The 18,932-nt window shown below is 57.6% G+C and overlaps 1 protein-coding gene across 1 annotated transcript; it reads left to right on the forward strand.

The window, feature by feature from the left end:
- The first annotated feature begins 981 nt into the window (after window positions 1-981).
- On the forward strand, window positions 982-18,866 carry TANGO6 (transport and golgi organization 6 homolog). Its single transcript, XM_070953137.1, has 18 exons — window positions 982-1,087; window positions 1,212-1,816; window positions 2,134-2,250; window positions 3,658-3,808; window positions 4,364-4,500; window positions 4,819-4,981; window positions 5,679-5,761; window positions 6,480-6,592; window positions 7,076-7,252; window positions 7,610-7,736; window positions 8,109-8,288; window positions 8,608-8,742; window positions 10,004-10,462; window positions 11,097-11,154; window positions 13,252-13,383; window positions 16,240-16,391; window positions 17,404-17,517; window positions 18,473-18,866. The coding sequence occupies exons 1-18, from the start codon at window positions 982-984 to the stop codon at window positions 18,647-18,649; spliced, it is 3,186 nt and encodes a 1,061-aa protein (XP_070809238.1). The 3' UTR covers window positions 18,650-18,866.
- Window positions 18,867-18,932: the final 66 nt, after the last annotated feature.

Here is an 18,932-nt window from a genome sequence, read left to right on the forward strand (position 1 = left end):
AGGCAATTTCAACATTTGGAAAGGCACTCTTTCTGGCACTTTTTTCTTTCCCAACTTTGTGGTGCCCCCTTTGGCCTGGTGCCCTAAGGACGTGCTTAGTCTGCTTAATAGTTAACACACCACTGAATTGGTTGGTGTGCATGTGTGTAAAATTCTAAAAGCCTTCACACGGGCAACTTAGGACACTTGTTAGTATGAGGTTAAATCACAGAATCACAGTTGGAAGCGAACAAACAAAAAGGCTGCCGCGTCTGACGCCCTGCTCTCCTAGAGCACTTGGGTGCCTTGCTCCCATTGAGGGCAGAGACGCAGGTCTGGAGCCAGCCGCTTTCCAGGCGAGGGAAGGCGGACGCAGCAAAGGGATTTCAAGCCCTGTGGATCCACGCCCAGGCTCATCTTTGGGGCCCATGGCTCTGTTCCGCTAGAAGCGTTTTTTCGGTCTACGGCAGAATTCTGTTCCTTCCCAAGCGCTGTCCGTCCGCTCCTCTACTTAGCGCGGGAACCAAAGGATGAATTTAAAGCCCTTTTGCAGCCTAGGAAGCTCCTATTTTAGAGCCCGTTTATTACTGAAGTTCTTCCCACTCGGCAAAATGAGTTTTTTTTTAAGGTCCTGCAGCTAATTTTGAATAGTTTGGCTTCAGATTCATGGAAATCGTATCTTCTAGTATTTTAATGAACAAACAGCGCCTCTTTTGCCCTTTTTGTGAGGGACGTCGCGCACTTTCCCTTTGCAGCGACGCTCATCCCGCCCAAGACTTCGCTGAACTGCGCATGCGCCAGAGGGTCTCTGGCCTAGGACTCCCAGAATTCCTCCGGGCGCGAGACCTTCTCCAGAGGGCCGCTCCCCTTCGCCCCTCCCGCCTTTCCCCGCCCCTCTCGACCTCCTCAAAATGGCAGCCGGCGAGAACTTCCGCCCTCCTCCTACGGCCCCGCCCACGGTGGCGCCGTCGCCGCGGCGCAGGCTCACCGGACCTTCCCAAGATGGCGGCGCCCATGACGGCCGAGGACCGGAACGAGGACGGGGCGTCGGGGCTGCAGCGGGCGGTGGGCGGCCTGCAGCTGTTGCTGGGCCGGGGCGCAGGCACCGGTGAGAGCCGCGGGAGGAGCGCGGGGGGCGGCCGGCTGTTTCTCTCGCCTTCCGCGCCGCAGGTCCGGGGGCGCCGCGCGGGCCCTTCGCTCCGCTTCGACCGGCCTCTCCCTTCTCTCCGCAGGCCCGCTACCGGCCCCGAGACCCGCCGCCCCGTCGCCGGAGTCGCTGCGCCTCGGGCTGACCGCGCTGGAGGAGAGGCTGGCCCGGGACCCCCAGTGGGCCCCCCTGCGCAGGGCGAGGGCCGAGGTTGCCCGGCGGGCCCCGGGGCTGAGTCCCGGCCCCGGCCCCGACCCGCCCTGGGCCGCGGCCTGCCAGGCGCTGCTGCTGCTGCTCTGCCTCAAACGCTGCCTGGCCCGCCTGGCCGCCGCGAGCCCCGCAGCCGGCCCGAGCGAGGCCGGGGTCCCCCCTCCGCTGCGCCCTGACGCCCTGAGCATCGCCCAGGAGGGCGCCGTGCAGGCGGCGGCGCAGCTGGCGGTGGCGTTGGGCCTCCGCCCGTACCTGCTGCCCGGGGTGGCGCCCCCGCCGCGGGACAAGGCCGGCCTGCTCGCCGCCCAGCCCGAAGCCCCGCGGAGGCTCCTCGCCGCCTGCAACGCCCTGGTAGAAGTGGCCGAGCACCCCGAGCTGGGCAGGCTGATCCTGGCGCGGCATCTGGGCGACCTGCTGGCTGGGCTGTGCCAGCTGGGCTTCTGCCCCGCGAGGAAGGCCTGGGCGGGTGCTGAGAGGCAGGTGAGGGCTAAGGAGCAGCCCTGGGGGTTCCCTGACAGAAGCGGCCAGGCAGGGCATTTCCATAAAGTGAAGCAAGTGTCTCCCTGTTTCCTCTGGGCAGTATGAAATGGGAGGGGGGACTAGCAAGCCACCCTTGGGCCCTACAGGTGAAAAGTTCTGCCGGGCAGGGAGGTGCCCGTGGGGCCCTTGCCACTGCCTTAGGTTGGCTGAGCCTCTTGCTAGGGCTGCTGAAGGGATATTTGGAATAAGTGCCTTTCTGCCTTTCTGAGAATTCCTTTGCGTGTTTTATTGTTTTTGCTCTCTGGGATTTTTTTCAGGGGCTGACGGAAGAGGAACAGAGCAGCTGCAAAGAAGCCTTGCAAGGCCTTTTGGACAAAGTGTATCAGCCCCTGGTGGTCCGGGAACTGCTGCTTCTTCAGGGGGGGCCTAAGCGGGTATGACTGTGAGCCATGGAGAAACTAGATTTGCATCCTCTGAGCTGGTTCCATTGTGCGTGCCTGCTTGCAAATCTTTCTTCCTCATCCTCCTCCCGAAGCATTTTTGGAGAGATCCCAAATTAGCCATTGCATGTGGCTCAACTATGACAGTGGATTCATGCCATGTGAGAACCATGACATTGATCCTAGGAGGAACAAGCACCAAAGCCATAGAAGAGTCTTTCTCAATCTTGCCAATTTTATGCTAGTTCTGGAGAATTCTGGGACTTAAAGTCCATATATATTAAAGTTGGCAAGATTGGGAAACACTGGCACAGAAGCTTTCTTTTAAGTGAGTCATGCCCCAGCCCTGATCTGAGTAGAATAGAATAGAATTCTTTATTGGCCAAGTATGATTGGACACACAAGGAATTTGTCTTGTTGCATATGCTCTCAGAGTACATAAAAGATACATTCGTCAAGAATCATAAGGTACAACACTTAATGATAGTCATAGGGAATAAATAAGCAATCAAATCATATTAGGAAACAGTCCATATAAATCGTAAGGATACTAGCAACAAGGTTACGGTCATACAGTCATTAGTGGAAGGAGATAGGTGATAGGAACGATGAGAAGATTAATAGTACTGCAGACTTAGTAAATAGTTTGACAGTGTTGAGGGAATGATTTGTTTAGCAGAGTGATGGTGTTCGGGAAAAAATTGTTCTTGTGTCTAGTTGTTCTGGTGTGCAGTGCTCTATAGCATCGTTTTGAGGGTAGGAGTTGAAACAGTTGATGTCCAGGATGCGAGGGGTCTGTAAATATTTTCACAGCCCTCTTTTTGACTCGTGCAGTATACAGGTCCTCACTGGAAGGCAGGTTGGTAGCCATTGTTTTTTCTGCAGTTCTAATTATCCTCTGTGTCTGTCTTGTTGGGTTGCAGAACCAAACCAGACAGTTATAGAGGTGCAGATGACAGACTCAGTAATTCATCTGTAGAATCTGTCCTTCCAGTTTAGCGCTGCCTCTGGGTTAGTTTAGCTGTGGCTCTGCAGAATGGGTCTTGACCGCCTGTCCCTAGAGAGCCTGTAGAGATCCAGCTTGGGCCTTTTCTGCCTTCCTAGCACGTGGATCAGTGGGAGAGGAAAAGAAGAGGTAGAACAGCCCCCAGGTCTAAATTGGAATGCGATACAATCTGACTGAGCTCCAGTCTTGCTAAGTGCCATCCTGGGAATCTGCTGCTAGGTGAATGGTGCCCTCAGAGAAGCTTTCAGTCAAGTAACTCGAGTCCGTTCTGTTTGGAGAAGGGCAGGGGATGCCCCTGTTGCCTGGTGTCAAGGCCCATCGGGGCAAGGCAGAAGAAGGGATGCTGCACAACACGGCTGGTCATGGTCCAGTATGCACATATGTTTCTTTTTCAGGCCTTCCATCCCAGCCAGCAGAACGACAAGCCTTGTATGGCACCAGCACCAGCCTGGCTTCAGCGCCTTTGTGGGCACCTGCTGTCCGGGAGGCTTCTAAGACCTGGTGGAGTTCAGGCTGTGATCCGTGGCATCCTGGAGGGAGCCGGAGGTGAGTGAGGCTTGACAAATCAGCCATTCAAAGGCTGGGACAAGAGCAGAAAGAGTCCTTTGTTCCAGTGTTTCTAAACTTGGCCCAGCCAGATTTACATATAATAGTTCCTGTTTTAATAAATAAGGATCTGCATGAAACAGGAAAATATTTTGAAACCGGACAAATCACTGTGTGTCCATGTTTTTTGGTTTGCCAGAACCAAACCTGGACTTCTAGGTGGGGCAAATAAGGCAACCTGGTACATGAACTTCCCAGGCCTTCCCTCTCACCCCAGTCAGCTGCTGCTGGCCCCTCTTCTCTGCACGGCATTTCCCACGAACTGGCTCCTCTAGGCAGAGAGCAATTCAGTCCCAGACTTTTTGCACCTCTCTTAAGAAACGGCAAGAGCAGAAAGGATGAGGAAGGTCCAAGGTCACCTGGCAAGATACTGAGCTAGGCGGTTACTGCCTGGGTGAAGTTCCTCTTTCTAGTGGAGGAGATTGCGAGTCTTTCTGGCCACAGGATGGGTTGTTCTCTGTGTGCTCGTCTGACACGGAGCCTCCTGCTTTCCAGCTGGGGCTGTGGGGGGCAGCAGTGCAGAAGCGGCAGCAGCTGACTGGCAGAAGTGTGAGGCCATAGCCAAGATCCTGTCCTCGTGTCCTCAGCAGTCTCTGTCCCTGGAGGATTATTGTCAACAGATTTGCCCACAGGTACATCTTCTGCCCCTTCCCTTTACCCAGCGACTGGCATTCTGGTACAACCCAGGTGGCACAAGGAATGTTTGTGAGTCCCGGAGTGGCTCCTGCGAGGCAGAGTGCCTTTCCCCTCCATCTGGTCCCTTTTCCTGGGTTGGCCCTCGGGGTCTGCGGTTTCTGCTAAGCCTTGGGGGCTTGTAGTCCTGTTTCCCCTCTCCCCCTTCAGGCAATTTGTGATAGAGTGCAGACCACAAGACATAACTTTAGAAACATTGCTGGCGAGCATCACGTATTTTGAGCATAAAACTCTGCTTTTATCTCTTTCTTTTAAAGATTCTGCAGCTGTTCCTCATCCAGGATAAGCTGATGGTGCGCCAATTCCAACGAGTAGTGACCACAACTGTCCTCGCCATGGTGAGGCAACATCCACAGCAGGCAGAGAAGCACCTGCTGCGTCCCCTGCTGAAGCCCCTCTTGCGCTGCCTGGGGGAGCCAGGTAACAGCCTCCCACCCCCTGGCCAGGCTGCAGAGTCGGATGACGCCTTATCGCTTTCATGTTTTTAGAATTTTAGAATTGTAAGCCTCCCAGAATCACTTGGTTGAGTTGGCAGCTGTAGAGCTTGAATTATTGAATGACTAAACAAACAAATAAATTTCTGTCATCTTGGAAGGTGGGAACCTCCTTGTTTTTTCAGGGGCTTCTCTACCCAGAATTGGTAGCTCTGGGATTCTTAGGTCTGAGTCCTCCAGTGGGACTGAAATGTGTCCCTCTGGTCAGTTCACCCGTGAATTCTGGGCGACTTATAACAATCCGGTATTAGAAGTTGAAGCAGTGCTGGGCAAGACAAGCTTGGTAGGCTGAGGTATCGCTCAGTTGAATCAAAGTTTTATTCATCAATTCCAATTTATATCCTGCCTTTGTTTCCCACAACTCTAGTGCGCATAATGCTCCTGCCCCCTCTTTTTCCCCCGTGAGGAGGTTGGGCTGAGCGAGGGCCTGGCCCAGAGCCCCCCAGCCAAGACACCCATCCCGTATTTTCTAGCCCGGCAGCTGTGAGGCTCTCAGAGAAGGAAGTCATGCTGGAATTAAATATTTTCTTTCATTTGCCACTTATATCGTGGAATATAATTAAGTGAAACCAGCCCAGCATTAGCTGCACCCACACGATGGTCTTTTTCTTTCTTGTCTTCAGAAGGTTCCCTGGAAGACCTGCCAGCTGGGGCGGTGCTGGTGGAAGAGGAGTTGCTCTCGGGATGCGTGGAAACAGTGTACAAGGTGCAGCACCAGCATGCTTCTGTGTATGCAGTGTTGGGAGAAGGAGCGGAAGCCAAGGAAGGGCCCGCATTTGCTTTCGGACTGAGTTAGGTTGCGTCTTCTTCCTCAGCTGTGTCCTCACTTCTCACTGTGCTGAAATAGGCAAAATGGTCTTCCCTGAAATGCCACGGGGAGGCGCCATTCCCACGTGCCTTTCATGCTCTGCTTGAAGTACTCCACCTTCTCCACCACCCTTGCTAGCCCAGCGCTGTGGTCATCTTGCTCTCGGTCAGCTGTCAGGCGCCAGAATTCAGCATTGCCCGGCAGCACAGCCAGCCCATCTCTACCAAAGACGCAGGCCCTCCAAGGAGGAATACAGTCCGAGAGCAGGGCTGTCTTACAAGCAGGCTTGGGGGATGAACCATTAGGAGGCTGGGAGGTCTCGGGAGGCCTGTGGAACAGGCTGGGCTGCTCTGTTGGTTCAAGTCTTGATAGCCTGAGCATTTAAACACTGTGAATGGTCGAGAGCATTTTGGGCACTAATGAGCTGTTTCGGAGAGCTGGCACACAGAAACGGGTCCAAAAGGCCCCAAAATAGCCAGAGCTGGTTCTGCAAGTATTTAGAAGGGGCAGGGGGGATTCTCTGCTCCTGGCAATGTGCAGGGATCCTGTGTGTGTATGCGAAGGCTGCAAATTGAGCTTGCAGGGTCTTCCTCCTCTCAGCTGCTCTCCCTTGCAGGTCTGCGTGGTGGGTAATGAGCCCTCGCCTTGCCTCTTGGGTGCCCTGCAGCCTGTGCTGGGGGCCATCTTCTCCCTCTGGTGCTTCACCAAGCAGAACGTGTCCTCCTTACGGTGAGGGGCCTGGCCTGGCGGGGGAATCTCCAGAGCTCTTTTGTGGGCTGGTGGGGACAAACCTTCCTGGTTGGAGGCACAGGAGCTGTTCTCCTCCTGGTTCCTGTCAACCGAGAGCCCACCATCTGCTGAAGGCCAGTGCTGGCCTTGGCTTTTCTGCCAGGGTGGGAAGTCCCGTCCCTCCTGGGATGGGAGGGGGATTGTGCAACTCCTCTGAAAAGAAGATCCTCATCCAAAGTTAGCAACAAACTGTAAGAGAGAAGAGGTGGGTGGGTGGCTGGGTGGGTGCTGAGGAGCAGGCAGGGGCATTAGGCCATTGCCCACCGGCTTTTTAGTTCCCATCACCCTGGCCCAGGAGACAGACCTCCACATCCTGCCCCTCTTCTGGGAGAGGCAGCTTTCCTTGGGGGCATTCTGGGCTGACTCTCACCAAAGCCGCCACCGCCTGGACTGGGGTTAATGCCCTCCCCCCCTTGTTTTCAGCACCCCCTGCCAGGAGATCCTGCTATGGTTCCTGGAGAAGAGCAAGCAACAGGCCTCTCTGGCGGCCCTGGAAGGCTTGGCGGAGCTCAGAGGAAGCCCCTGCCTGCCCCACCCCCATTGCCAGTTCCAGGTGGGCAGTGAAGGGGGCGTGGTGGCCACCATCAAGGAGGCTGTGAGGTGAGAGTCTGCTGGGCTTCCCCAGTGGGAGGAAGGGTGGGGGATTCTGATCCAGATGGATGCAGTTGTGGGGTGTTGGGCTGCCAGAAAACCTGCCCCAACCTCTTCCGCTTCAGGAGGTGGCTGAAGAGAGTCTGCATGTCCAAAGGCAGCTTACCCAAAATATAGGATTTGGGGGGGGGGAGGATTCTCAGCTTTGTATCTGCAGGTGATCATCCATGAGGAAAGAACTCTCACTTCCGGGGAGGTGCGGCACTTGCTCCGAGAAGGATGGAAGAGACAGTCCAGCCCAGAGCCTCCGGGGCTTTTTCCCCCTCCTTTGTCCCTTAGTGAAAAGTTTGCTCTCTCCCTTGGCAGTGACGAAGACGAGGCTCTGTATCAGAAGCTTTCCTCAGAGCAGTGGCAGCTGGAGCAGCTGGTGGACTTGCTGTCTCACTGCCGGAAGGGCAGCCTAGCCGGAGACTTCTTCCTGGGCTGCTTAAAGGTAGGGCCTACAGCATCTCTGGATGTCCCTGTAGTAGTGTGGATGCCGTGCTCCTTCCACAAGAGTAGGATCGGTGCCACGTCAGGCGTGGCCCTTCAAGGTCCCCCTTCAGCTGTCAAGGACTAATCCAGGCAGGGAAACCTCAGTTCTCTGGGCTTAGATGGGGCTGTGATTGGAGAAGGACCCCTGGAACTCAGGGTTTGGATGGGTCTCATCTGGATTCCTGCACACACATGTGGTGTGTGTGTGTGTGTATGAAGCAAGCCATGTATCCAGTTCTTCCCTCTTGTATTTTTCTGCTGTAGTGCAGGACAATATCCTGCCAGTTGTTTAGTCTCTCTTCTTCCAATGTGTGCTCCTCCCCCTCGGCAGGAGCTGACCCAGCTGGCCTCTGAGACGGACCCTGCAGCCCCTTCGCAAGGGCCCCCCCTGGATCTGGAGCAGCTCTGCAGCCCAGCCTTCCCCCAGGAGATGAGGCAGCTGCAGGTGCTTCGGGTGGTGGCCATGCTGACCGAGGGCATTTCGGACTCTTTGCTCACAGATGTCAGGCAGGTTGGTCCTGTCCTTATGGTTGGTCCACCCCCACCCCCACCAGCCTTGCAGAGCCCCGTCCCTCCAGCGGTCTGGGGTGGCCTGGCTGCTGTGCCTGAGGCCTGGCTGGGCCGGCTGCATCCCCTGGTGGCTGTTGACAAACTCTCCCACCTTAAGGGATGTGCCAGATTTGGGGGGGGGGGGGTGGCCTTAATTTCATCCTTTCTGGGAAGGCCAGTGGGGGAAGGTCTCTAGCCTGTCAAGCCTAGAGCTGCAAAAGTGGCTCGGGGCCCATTGTCGGCTGCAGACGCAAGCTTTTTGGGTGATGTTTCTTCCACAGGTGGTGGAGTTTGTGGCAGCCACGCTTCAGCGGGCCTGTGCAGGTCTCTCCAGAGGCTCAGTGGGCACTGTGGAGTCCCAGACGCTCAGCATGGCTATGGGGCTGGGGGCGGCCATGCTAGGCGGGGCCCTGCAGGTGAGTAGCCAGAGGGCCTCGGGGGCGGCATCAGTTCAGGCATTGGGGTGTCATGGGGCCTTTTGGGAAGCATCTGCAGACCTTCCAGGTGCTCAAAGGGCAGGAAAGATGCGCCTTCGTGGTTCCCACAAGTGTTTTCATTTCTGATTCTGAGCCTCAGTCAGTGAAGTCCAGTTTCTCTCTGGGCTCTGCTTATCCGCCCTTCCCCCTCCCATCCCATTTTGATTCCTAGTTCGAAGACCCCCCTCCCCATACCTGTAGGGGGAGGGCCATTGCAGGCCAGCAGGGCTTCTGGGCGGGGCCAGGCGAGGGGCTGCTGAGTCAAGCTGGCTCCCACTGACCTGTAGGAAAGCCTCTGCCCACCCAGTGAGGCCAGCTAAGGAACTGGGCCCTTTCGGTTCCCCCTGGGTGGTTGGGAGGTTGGAGGGAGGAAACAATTTTGGTCTCTGACCGGCGTTGAGACAGAAAGTGGGGAGTGGGAGGGGGGAAATCTTGCTGTGACAGGCTGAAGCCTAGAAGCTTCCTTCGTCAAGTCTTGGCTCGCTGGGGCCGCTGGGGCCGGTTCCAGACATGGTGCCTCCCTCTCTCCTTCTCCTCAGCTTTCAGGCCGGTGCTTGTTCCTCCTTTGCTGAAGCCTGCTGTGGTTTCCTGCAGGAGGAGGGCTGGGTGGGTGGGGGGGTTTCTGGTGGGTGCCAAGCAGGGAAAAGCTCCCCTCCACCCACAGGCCAGAACTCTTGAGAAATGACGGGGGAGGCGGGCTCTCGGCCATACCCGGCAGCTAGGTAGGAATAGTGAGGGGGGGGTCAAGGCCTCTGGGATGGGGGGGTCCTGGACGCTCTGCTGCTTGCCAGAAGGGGGTTCCTGGCCGGCCAAAGCCCGGGTCCTCTGGCAGCCTCCGAGGCATGGCAGGATGTGCCGGGCGGGGCTGGGCATGGCTCCCCGCCAGCAGGGTAGACTCGGCTTTCCTGGCTCCCTCGAGGGCTGAGCTGGAGTCCTGGCTGGGCCTTTCCTGCTGCTAGGGAAAGAGCAGTAGCTCCATTCCCACCCCATTCCCCGTGTGCACCTGCCAGCTTGGGGCCTGATCTTATCCGCCCTGCCAGAGTCTGTGCGCACGCCCATAACGGTAACCACAGCAAAGGCTTTGGGCACAGTGCCCCCTCCTGGCGCTTCCTGCTGGCAGCCCAGGGCCAAGTTCTCAGGATCAGCCCTGGTTCCTCTCTTGGGCAGCACACGGCTGACGTGCACCCTGCTGTCTCCCCAGCTGAAATCCGAAGACTTTGCCAGCCTGAAGCAGCTGGTGCCCCTGCTGGATGAACTCTCCCGCCTCCACCCGGAACCTGTCATCCAGGAGCTGGCGGCTGACTTGAGCATCTCCATCTGCACCCACCGCGCCTTTCCCACTGCTGCTTGCAAGGCCCTGGGCAGGAGTGTGAGTGGGGCAGCAGGCCAAGAGAGCGCGGGCACCCCAGATGGGACCCCCAGACCTGGGGCACCCCTGCCCCAGAAGTCCCCCAGGAGCCACTCAGGGCAGCCTCAGGGGATGGACTCGGTTGCCAAGGAAAGCTCTGCCCCCTGCAGCCCCCAGAGCCATCTGCAGGCGCTTCTCTCGGGGGCTTACAGCCCTGACATCCCCACGCGAGCTGCTGCCTTGCGCCACCTCTCCCGGATGATCGAGCAGAAGGATCCTGGAGCCCTGAAGACTCGGGAGAAGTTGCTGAAGGTAGGCAGCCAGAGCACTTCATGGGGAAAAGCCTGGAGGACGGCATGTGAGTGGTTTGGGCTGGCCCTGAGAGGGAGCCCCTTTTTGGCCTGCCTGGGGGACCCTTCAGAAGATGGAGGTGTCCCTCGAGCTTTGCCCTGTGAGCTCTGCTTGGTGGCCAGAAGATTCAAGGCGTGCAGGTGTTTCTATCCAACCACCTTGAGGCATATAGAATTAGGGTTTCAGTCACCAGCAGATTTTCTGTTTCCTGGTTTCCTCCCAGACGTCAGACGTGTTGCCTCCATGCTGAGCTGACCTCGAGTGGAGAGGAAGCTGCTTTTTCTGGGAGAGTTTAGTTCTGCTTCCAAGCAGTCTGAATGTCTTGAGCCTGGGGGACAGCAGATGGTGGAGTTGTTCTCAGCTTCCCTCTTTCTGAGCAGCCTTTGGAGGAACCCCTTCCTGTTCCCTTTGTCCAACCCCCTAACGCTTCCCCAGAAACAAAAGGGTTTCTAATTCTAATTCCCAATCAGAGCCACAATGGTGCTTGGACGGATGGCTGCAGGCAACCTTCTGCCCTGCCAAGGAGACATCAGCCAAGAGAGACACAGTTGGCTGCAGCTATGCAGGCAAAATGATTCTTGGTTTTAATTTTCAGGTTTTTGTAGAAAACCTGGAACATAAAGACTCCTTTGTTTATCTTTCTGCTATCCAAGGTAAGCAGACCCAATCTTGCTCTCGGTTACTGTCCGTGAAAATACAAGCTCCTTCCTGTCCTCCTCGGAGAATGGGGGTGGGGGGTGGGGGGCAAATACTCCAGGAAGGAGGGCTGGCTGAGCCCAGGTCAGAGGCAGGAAGCCCGTCTGGCCGGTGCACATTGCTGATGGCCTTCCTTAGTGCCGTTTTGCAAGTGGGCTTGGGGAATAGGAGAAAACGCGGAGGGCCGTCCCTGAGGGAAACCAGTAACCCCCCCTCTCAGCTCCTGCTCCTCTCTGATGGCCTCCAAAGAGGCCTGTTGACCTCCCACTGGTTTGCTCATGATGCAGGGTGGACTTCAGCAAACAGCCCTCCTGCTTCTCCTTGATCCCCAGTCTGGGCTGAGACATTCCTAGGAGAGGAGGGGCCCTAAGCCTGGCCGAGGTCAGTTGGTGTCACTCCTCTTTCAGCGGGTTGCATGAACCTGTTCCGGCCGGCCCCTTCCTTGCACCTGCCTTCCTGTCTCTGGGCAAGGTCACCTTTCTGGAAAAGCCACCAACTCTCAAGGAAGCAATATCTCACCAGCTTCCTTGGAAGGAAATGAAGACATTTCACAAGATCACCGGGGGTGGACGGCTGTGCAAATATCGCCCTTGTGGCCGGGCCCTCGTCGTCTCCTCTGGAAGCGGACAGAGGCGCTCTTCCTCCTTCCCGCCTTTGAACTGTGTTCCACAGCTGCGGTTGTGCCTGGGCTGTCAAGGCATTGAGTGGAGTGGGAGCTCTTCTGGAGGCTCTGGGCCTGGCCAGCTCTTGGCAGCCCCACAGGGTTCAGAAGAGGAACGGGCTCTGGAGAGACAGTCTCTGCAAAGAAGGGCTGGTTGCGCAGCACAGAGGCACATGGCCCTTGTAGGCCTTCTCACGCTTCCCCAGCTCTCAAGACGTCTCGGGGCTGCCCCGTCTCCCTGCCAGCAGCTCTGCTTCCTAAGGAGCCTAGAGAAGCCCCTGGGTGGGATTTCTGGGCTTCCTTGCTGAGCGTAGAACGGAGAGCCTGATTTTGCTTCTGTGTCCAGAAGGGGGATCAGCCCTGTTGAAACATGGGAAGGAAGAGACTGATAGGGAGGCGACAGGGGCCTCAGCTTCAGGCGTTGGTCCGAGGCTCAGCTCTGCTGCTGCTGTTGCAGCCCTTCTGTGGGAATCCCTTTGGACCCTGTTTTTCTCGGGGAGGGGAGGGGTGAAGGAAGCAGGCCGGGAGAGCCTCCCCCACCTTCTCCTTCCTTGCTGGGCTTGAGCAGGTGAAGGGCTTCTGCCTGTGCTGACTCCCTGGCGCTGCCAGCCTGGGGCACAAGAGCGGCTCCTTCCGCGTTGAGCAACGTGGCCTTGCAACAGCCGATGAATATCCTGCAGTTGACTCAGAATGTTGAGAAGGACTTCTGGTGATGGGCAGGGAGGGTGTGGGGCTGAGGCTAAGATGTGGGGGCAGGAGAGAGCTCCCTTTCCCTAATTCTACACACACACACACACACACACACACAGTTTCCAAAAGCAGCAGCTGAGTGGAGAGCTTCAGTCCCGCTGGGGCCACCCTGCCACTTGCGTGGCTCTTGGCAAAGGGTGCCCCCCTCCCCAACTCCCGCTCTTTTGCCGGTTATTCCATTGCTTCCAAGGCTGGAGAGGAGTGAGAAGTAGTGAAGGGGGAGAGGGGCTTCCGCTGGTCTGGGCTTGGTAGCTGTGACCGATCTCAGGTGCCCTGAAGTTCACGTCTTCATGCAAAATCTGCCACTGGAGCGTAGGCGTTGTGAATCTTCCCGGGGGGGGGGGGAGGCGGAGTGTGATAGTGAAACGAAGAGGGTGGGGTCTCTGCTGGGGGCAACTGAAGAGCTTCTCGTGCCTTTAGGGGAGTCGTGGACCAAAGTCCCAAGGGCTGCGAAAAGCTGTCCAGGGGATCGGGACCCTCTGTGGCCAAGGACGGGTTGAGCTGCCTGGCCCTCGTGGTTCCTGCGAAGGCTTCTGCTCTTCCCCCCTCGGCTCAGTCCAGAGCAAGCGTGTCTGGGGTTTCCAGCCCCTCAGCTGCCAAATCTGCTTCGGGCATCCCCAGTGCTGCTTCTCCCCCCTTCCAGGTGTGGCCCTGCTATCAGATGCCTCCCCACAAGACGTCCTGCCCTTCTTGCTGACCCAGTATGCGGGCGCCCCGATGGTGGAGACCAGGATGAAGTTGGGAGAGGCACTGCTGCGCACGACACGAGCCCTGGGTGAGTCTTCCTGCAGGGGCCAACGGGCGAGGCGCTCTGGGGGGCCAGATAGGCCAGGGCAGGAAGGGGGCTTCCTGGTGTATTTGGCCATAGCACTGCAGAAATGCAGAGCTGAAAGGGCTCTGTGAGGCCATGGAGTCTGACCCTCCTGCCACGCTCAGCATAAGAGTCTCAATTAACGCCTTCCTGAGTCTTCCAGGGAAGGCAGCCAACTCCTCTTTCAGGCCTCTGGTCCCATGAATGAGTCACTTCCTTTCTCTGCTTTGTGCTTGAGCCTCAGGAGGGTTTGGGCTTCTTGTTTTCCCAATAAACGAGAGTCGGGAATTGCCTGCCTGCTTCCTGTGTGTTGCAAGCCGCCTTCATGACACTCAGCTGCCTTGCCCGGTCGACTGCTTCCTCCAAGACAGAAGCTGAGCGGCTTGTCTGGGCTTGAGTCCCTTCCCTCCCCTTTAGTGCCGCCCAGTCTTGACTGGCTTCCCTCCCCCACAGGGCCCCCCTCGACCTTCGCTCCAACCAGGCCCAGCGGGGCTGTTCCCGTCCACCTGGCACAGCTTGGGTGGTGTCGCCTCCTGCCCTTCCCGTTGCCAGAGCATGCAGGACACAGACCCCTCTCACCCATGTCCATCCCTCCCCCGGCCTAATTGCCTTCAGTTCAGCCTAACTCCTCATTAAGCTCCCATCTGGCCCAGATGTTTCCCCATCTGCACCTCCCACCCGCCTGCCTGCTCTACCTGCAGCCCCGGGACCAGGCCTGGGTGCCTTGCAGTGGCACAGCAGGAGCAGGTGGTTGCCACCGTGTGGGCAGCGTGTCTCCTGGCTCTCAGACTGCTTGTCTGAAGGGGGTCCACCCATTACAGACCCGGGTCAGTCCCACGTGCCTTACTTTCCCTGGGCCAGGATGATGGACCTTTCCCTCTCTCGGCCCCCATCTTCCCTGCCAAGAGAAGTGGCTGCCTTCTTGCTCTCCCTCCCCATAGTTGCTCCTTCCGTCTCTTGGCAGCCTTTGGAAGCAGTGGGGGTCTCTTGTCCTCTTCCTCTCCCCTCGGTCTCCCTTCCTCGTCCCAAACACATTTTGGTTCCATCCCTCCAGACAGGAGTGCAACTAAGTGCGTGCGCACACACGCACGCACACACACCCCTATCTCTGCTGGAAGTGCTCTTGGCTGCCTGAGCTGCTGCTGGCAGAGGGCCCTGTCTTTAGATATAATCCCCTAATTGCTGCCTGTGTGCTAGGCGCTGGTCTTCTGCGGAAGCCAGTTTTCCCCTCCCCGTCTCCACTGGGGGTGAGGGTCGGCGTCTCTGGGAGCCCCCTGACTCCTCTGCCCAGCTTCCTGCTTTTATTCTCCATGCAGCTCCTCAGCCTTGGGAGTCAGATGGGCTCAAGCAGTGCCGCCTGGGCCACAGCGCTTCTTGCTCGCAGGCACGCCTCTGGCACAGCTGCCAGCTTGGCCCCCTTTGCAGGCACGGCCAGCCTCGTTAGGGCTGAAATTACGCCTGATAATTGTGCTCCCCCCCTTTTCAGTGCTGCAGTGCTATTTTGGGTCTGCTTTGCGTCCTCAACAACCCTTTCATTGTTGCTCCTGGACGCGGGAGACCCTGGTGCCCTGCAGAGGGACGGGCTGCCTTCCTGCTTGAGGGAAGGTCCGTGGAAGGCATCGGCCCCTTTGCCTTGCAATTTCTGGTCTTGGCAGGGACCCCTTCCTTCCGCAAAAGAGCCAGGACTTGTGGAGAGGCAGAGCAACTGCTGGGCGGCCATGGGACCCCCTCCTGTTACAGACCCTTTTTGCCCCATGCAAGAGAAGCTGCCAAAGCCTCGGTAGGCCAGCTGCTCCTGGCACATTTGTGATGATGGTGCAAAGTTAGTAAGAGTCTAAAATTTGTTCATGGCACCATCGGCCCTGTCATCTTGCAAGCATCACGGACCCCGCGAGGACAGGTGCACAAGCAGGTGAGCTTCTCGCTGCTCCTCTGCAATGGGTGAGCAGCCCCAGCGCATCCATCGTGGCCAGAGGTTTTCTTCTTTGCAGGCCACGGAAGGAGAAGGACGAGGCGCTCCGTCAGTAGGATGGGCTGAGTGGAAGCCCATGAAGCCTCCCCTTGTTTGGGGAGACCCTTCTTTCTCTAGGTTGCTTCGCAGGGAGCAAAGAGCCTGTGATTTGGGAGGCCAGAGCCATAATTATTGGTGCCTGCCACCACTCTCGGAGACTCCTGAAGAGGGGCCTGGCGCCTGGCCTCGGCTCAGGGCTGCTCTGTTCTGGGGGATGCAAGCTAATTTTGTCCAGTTTAGGAGGAGGGCAGAACGGCTGAAGCCAGTTTTAGCCTCTGTTGGTTGGATTATTTTATTTGAGCAATTTACCGATTGTGCCCTGCTGGCTCAGGAAAGAGAAGCGGAGCCCGCTTTGCTCACAAGGTATCATTGTGGGAGGAATTGCCTAGCAATAGCCACACCTGGTGTTGGGGTCTCCCGTGAGCAGCTGCTCGATCAACGCTTCTTCCCCCCACTAAGGATTGATGCCCCTGGGGCCCCTGAGTAGGGGAGGGGGGTGTCAAGAAGGCACGGAGACTTTTTAGAAGCCAGAGAGGTGGGAACATTGGCCTGCGGTGCAAATCATAGGACAGAGAACGCTCTTCGTTGCCTCCCAGGCCTGGGATGGGTGAGTCCCATGGGAGGTGGTCATTCATGCCTGCTCACAGGCTGGCTGCCTCCTGGCTCATCTTGAGCTGGTCCCTTCTCCAGCTGGCTGCTCAGCCGTGCCCACCGTTGCCCCACCAATTAACTGCACCCCTTCGCAGATCCCATCTCACAGCCAAGAACTTCTTCAGTCACCCGGCCCTTCTTTTGCCTCCTCCTTGCAGGAGATCTGGTCTTCCAACACAGAGACACGCTGATCCATGCTTTCCTGCGAGGAGTCCGGGATCCTGACCACTCCCTCAGAGCCAGCAGCCTGTCCAACCTGGGAGAGTTGTGCCAGATCCTTGGTTTTCAGCTGGGGTCGGTGGTCCACGAGGTACCTGCCCCTTTTCTCTTCCCACACTGTGGCTGCTGCTCCTGCTGGAGCCTTGCAGCCCTTGGGGTGCTGCCGTTGGGAGTTTTCTGGCTCCCAGTGGACCTTCCTGGTCCTGCCTCGTCTTTCCACTAAGCAGCAGCAGCAGCGGCAGATTGTGCTGCTCCTCCAGCAGATCGTTCCCCTCCTCCCAGGAGTTGAACCCTTCACGGTCTCAGGTGTCGCTCACAAACCTTTGCTTCAGCCAGAGACACTAGCCAGGGCCGGCCATCGAACGTGGGGCGGGGTGGGGGAGATCTCTGGTAGCATCTCTGGTTCCCAGCCTCCTTTCTCAAAAAGGAACCGAACCCTAAATCTTCTCCAGCGGTGGCTGCTTGCGCTGTGAGGCCTTGGAGGCTTCCTTGGGCAGAGACACCCTGAGAGCTGTGGCAGCCTGAGTGCCGCGGATGCTGTTGTGGTAGCCGAGCCATGCAGGAACATTGTGGTGCAGCTGGGCCTTTTGCCAAGGCTGCTCTGGGCCTCCAGTACGTGGACAGGAGGTGCAGCTTTGCAGTCACGTCTGTGCGGCTGAGAACGGTTTCTGGCGCTGCAGCAAGCCAGGTGCCAGCTGACTCAGCGGAAGCTGCTGGAGGGTGTGGAGAAGGCAGGCTGACCTTGAGCCCAGGAACAGAAAGATGCAGCTGGGGGTGCGTGGAAGCCATGGTCCTCTGGCTCCCCTTGCCCCCTACGTGCAGCTCTGGCCCTGGGACCAAAGCACCTGAGCCCTGGGGAGGGGGAGGTCAGCAAAGGTCTGCAGATGCTGTGACCCAGCAGGGGGTGCCGCCAGGGTCTCCACTGGGTCCCGGTCTCTGCTGGGGGAGTAAGTCAGCCCTCGGTTAGGGCTCTCGAAGGCCCCAGAGGTCAGTGCCTGCCCTTTCTTAACGCAAAGGAAGACCTGCTTTCCTCTCTCCCCTGTGGCGGCTGTAGCCTCCCACTCTCTGGCCTGTTCTGAGGGCCCTGCCTTTCTCTCTGGCAGCTGGCCGCCTGCTTAGCAGCTGTGGTCAAAACCGACCATGAAGTCGAGGTCCGTAGAGCCGCGGTCCACGTGGTGGTGCTTCTCCTGCGGGGGCTCAGCACGAAGGCGGTGGAGGTGAGTCTTCTGAGCGGGCCACCCAGCTCTGCCCTGTCCTGTGCCACCGGCTGCTTCCTTGGCAGGGCTTCCGTGTAGAGGGAGAGGAGGCTGGGCATGTCCTCCTGTGGCCAGGCGTGGAGGAAAGGAGGCCCCGCTGAACCTGCTTCGGGGCTGGTGTGGCCCCTGCCCGAATTCCTGGGAGCGAGCGCTCTGCCCTTTTGTGGGCATGATACAAGAGAAGAGTGCTGAGAAGCCTCCACTGGCCTCCCTCGGTCCCTCAGAAGAGCTGCTCTGTTCCAAGCGGCCTCCTCAAAACATCCCAGGCCAGGTGGGCTTTGTTGCGTCCATCCCTGCCACCAGGAAATGCCACAGAAGAGGCGGGTTTGCCCAGCCTGGCATTTACGGGCAAGAGATTGCCACTTTCTTGGAACTGGCCCAGGAAAGTTTGTCTACACCTTTCCTCCAGAAAGGTGTGTAAGATTAATTAGTGCAATAATTAAATACTGGCCTTGAAAAAATCGGGAGAAGGTGAGTTCTAGTCCTGCCTTAGGCATGAAAGCCGGCTGGGTGACTTTGGGCCAGTCGCTCCCTCTCAGCCCAACCCACCTCACAAGAGTTGCTATTGGGGGGGGAACTGGAGGAGGAATAAAATAATTTTACCTGTTTATATAATAATTTTAGAAAGATGGGATAAAAATTGGGGGGGGGGCTACCAAGCAGTGACCGCAGACAATGGCTCTTCCAGGAGGCTGCTCTGCAGTCCTGACCCCTCCTTGAGCTCAGGTGGCTGGTTCCACGCTCACCTGGCTCAGGGCCTCACTGGAGATTGTCACGAAAAGATGGGCAGCCATTGGTCTGGAATGGCATAAGGTCTCCTGCTTAAGCCGGGGCTTGGACTAAAGGCCTCGAGGGGGAGGGGCTGCCAACTCTGCTATTTTTCTGAAAATGCTGTAATTTCTGCTCCCCTTTCCAGGTTCTCCGCGATGTCCTGCTGGAGCTTTACCGCCTGCTGAAGTTCGTGGTGCGCTGCGAGCAAGATGAGGTGACAGTGCTGCATGCTCAGCTGGCCTTGGAGGAGCTGGATGGCCTCCTCAGGCAGTTCCTCTTCCCCCCCCAGACGCTGCAGAAGAAGATTGAGATCCTGCCCTAGGCGGCTGCTCCAGATGGCCACGGAACTCTGCCACTCAAAAGCCCTCGCCCGTGGCCTCCCTGGCAACTTCCGCGTGAACTTTGCCCCTGCGGGGCAGACTCTGTACAGGCGCAGCTTTGTTGCGTGGGGCTCCATCCCCACTGAGAGAAGCATTGGAGGGGACGGGAGCAGATCAGCCAAGGCAATAAATTAAGCCCAATAGTGGCATATTTGGAAAGGAGGCTGCAGAGTTTGGGGGGGCGGAGTGTGCTTGGCGGGGGGCCACCAGGGTCAAATCCGAGCA

The sequence above is a fragment of the Pituophis catenifer genome, unplaced genomic scaffold, assembly GCF_029215685.1.
Source record: "Pituophis catenifer annectens isolate HBS135680 unplaced genomic scaffold, rPitCat1.0.hap2 SCAF_13, whole genome shotgun sequence".
Lineage (NCBI taxonomy): Eukaryota > Metazoa > Chordata > Lepidosauria > Squamata > Colubridae > Pituophis > Pituophis catenifer.

What these genes read in the sequence shown, in the direction of transcription:
- TANGO6 (XM_070953137.1), top strand. Translation starts at nt 982, where the DNA reads ATGGCGGCGCCCATGACGGCCGAGGACCGGAACGAGGACGGGGCGTCG. An exon ending in TCTTCCTGGGCTGCTTAAAG is followed by an intron (nt 7,737 to 8,108) that starts GTAGGGCCTACA and finishes CCCCCTCGGCAG; the next exon opens with GAGCTGACCCAGCTGGCCTC. An exon ending in TGCTAGGCGGGGCCCTGCAG is followed by an intron (nt 8,743 to 10,003) that starts GTGAGTAGCCAG and finishes CTGTCTCCCCAG; the next exon opens with CTGAAATCCGAAGACTTTGC.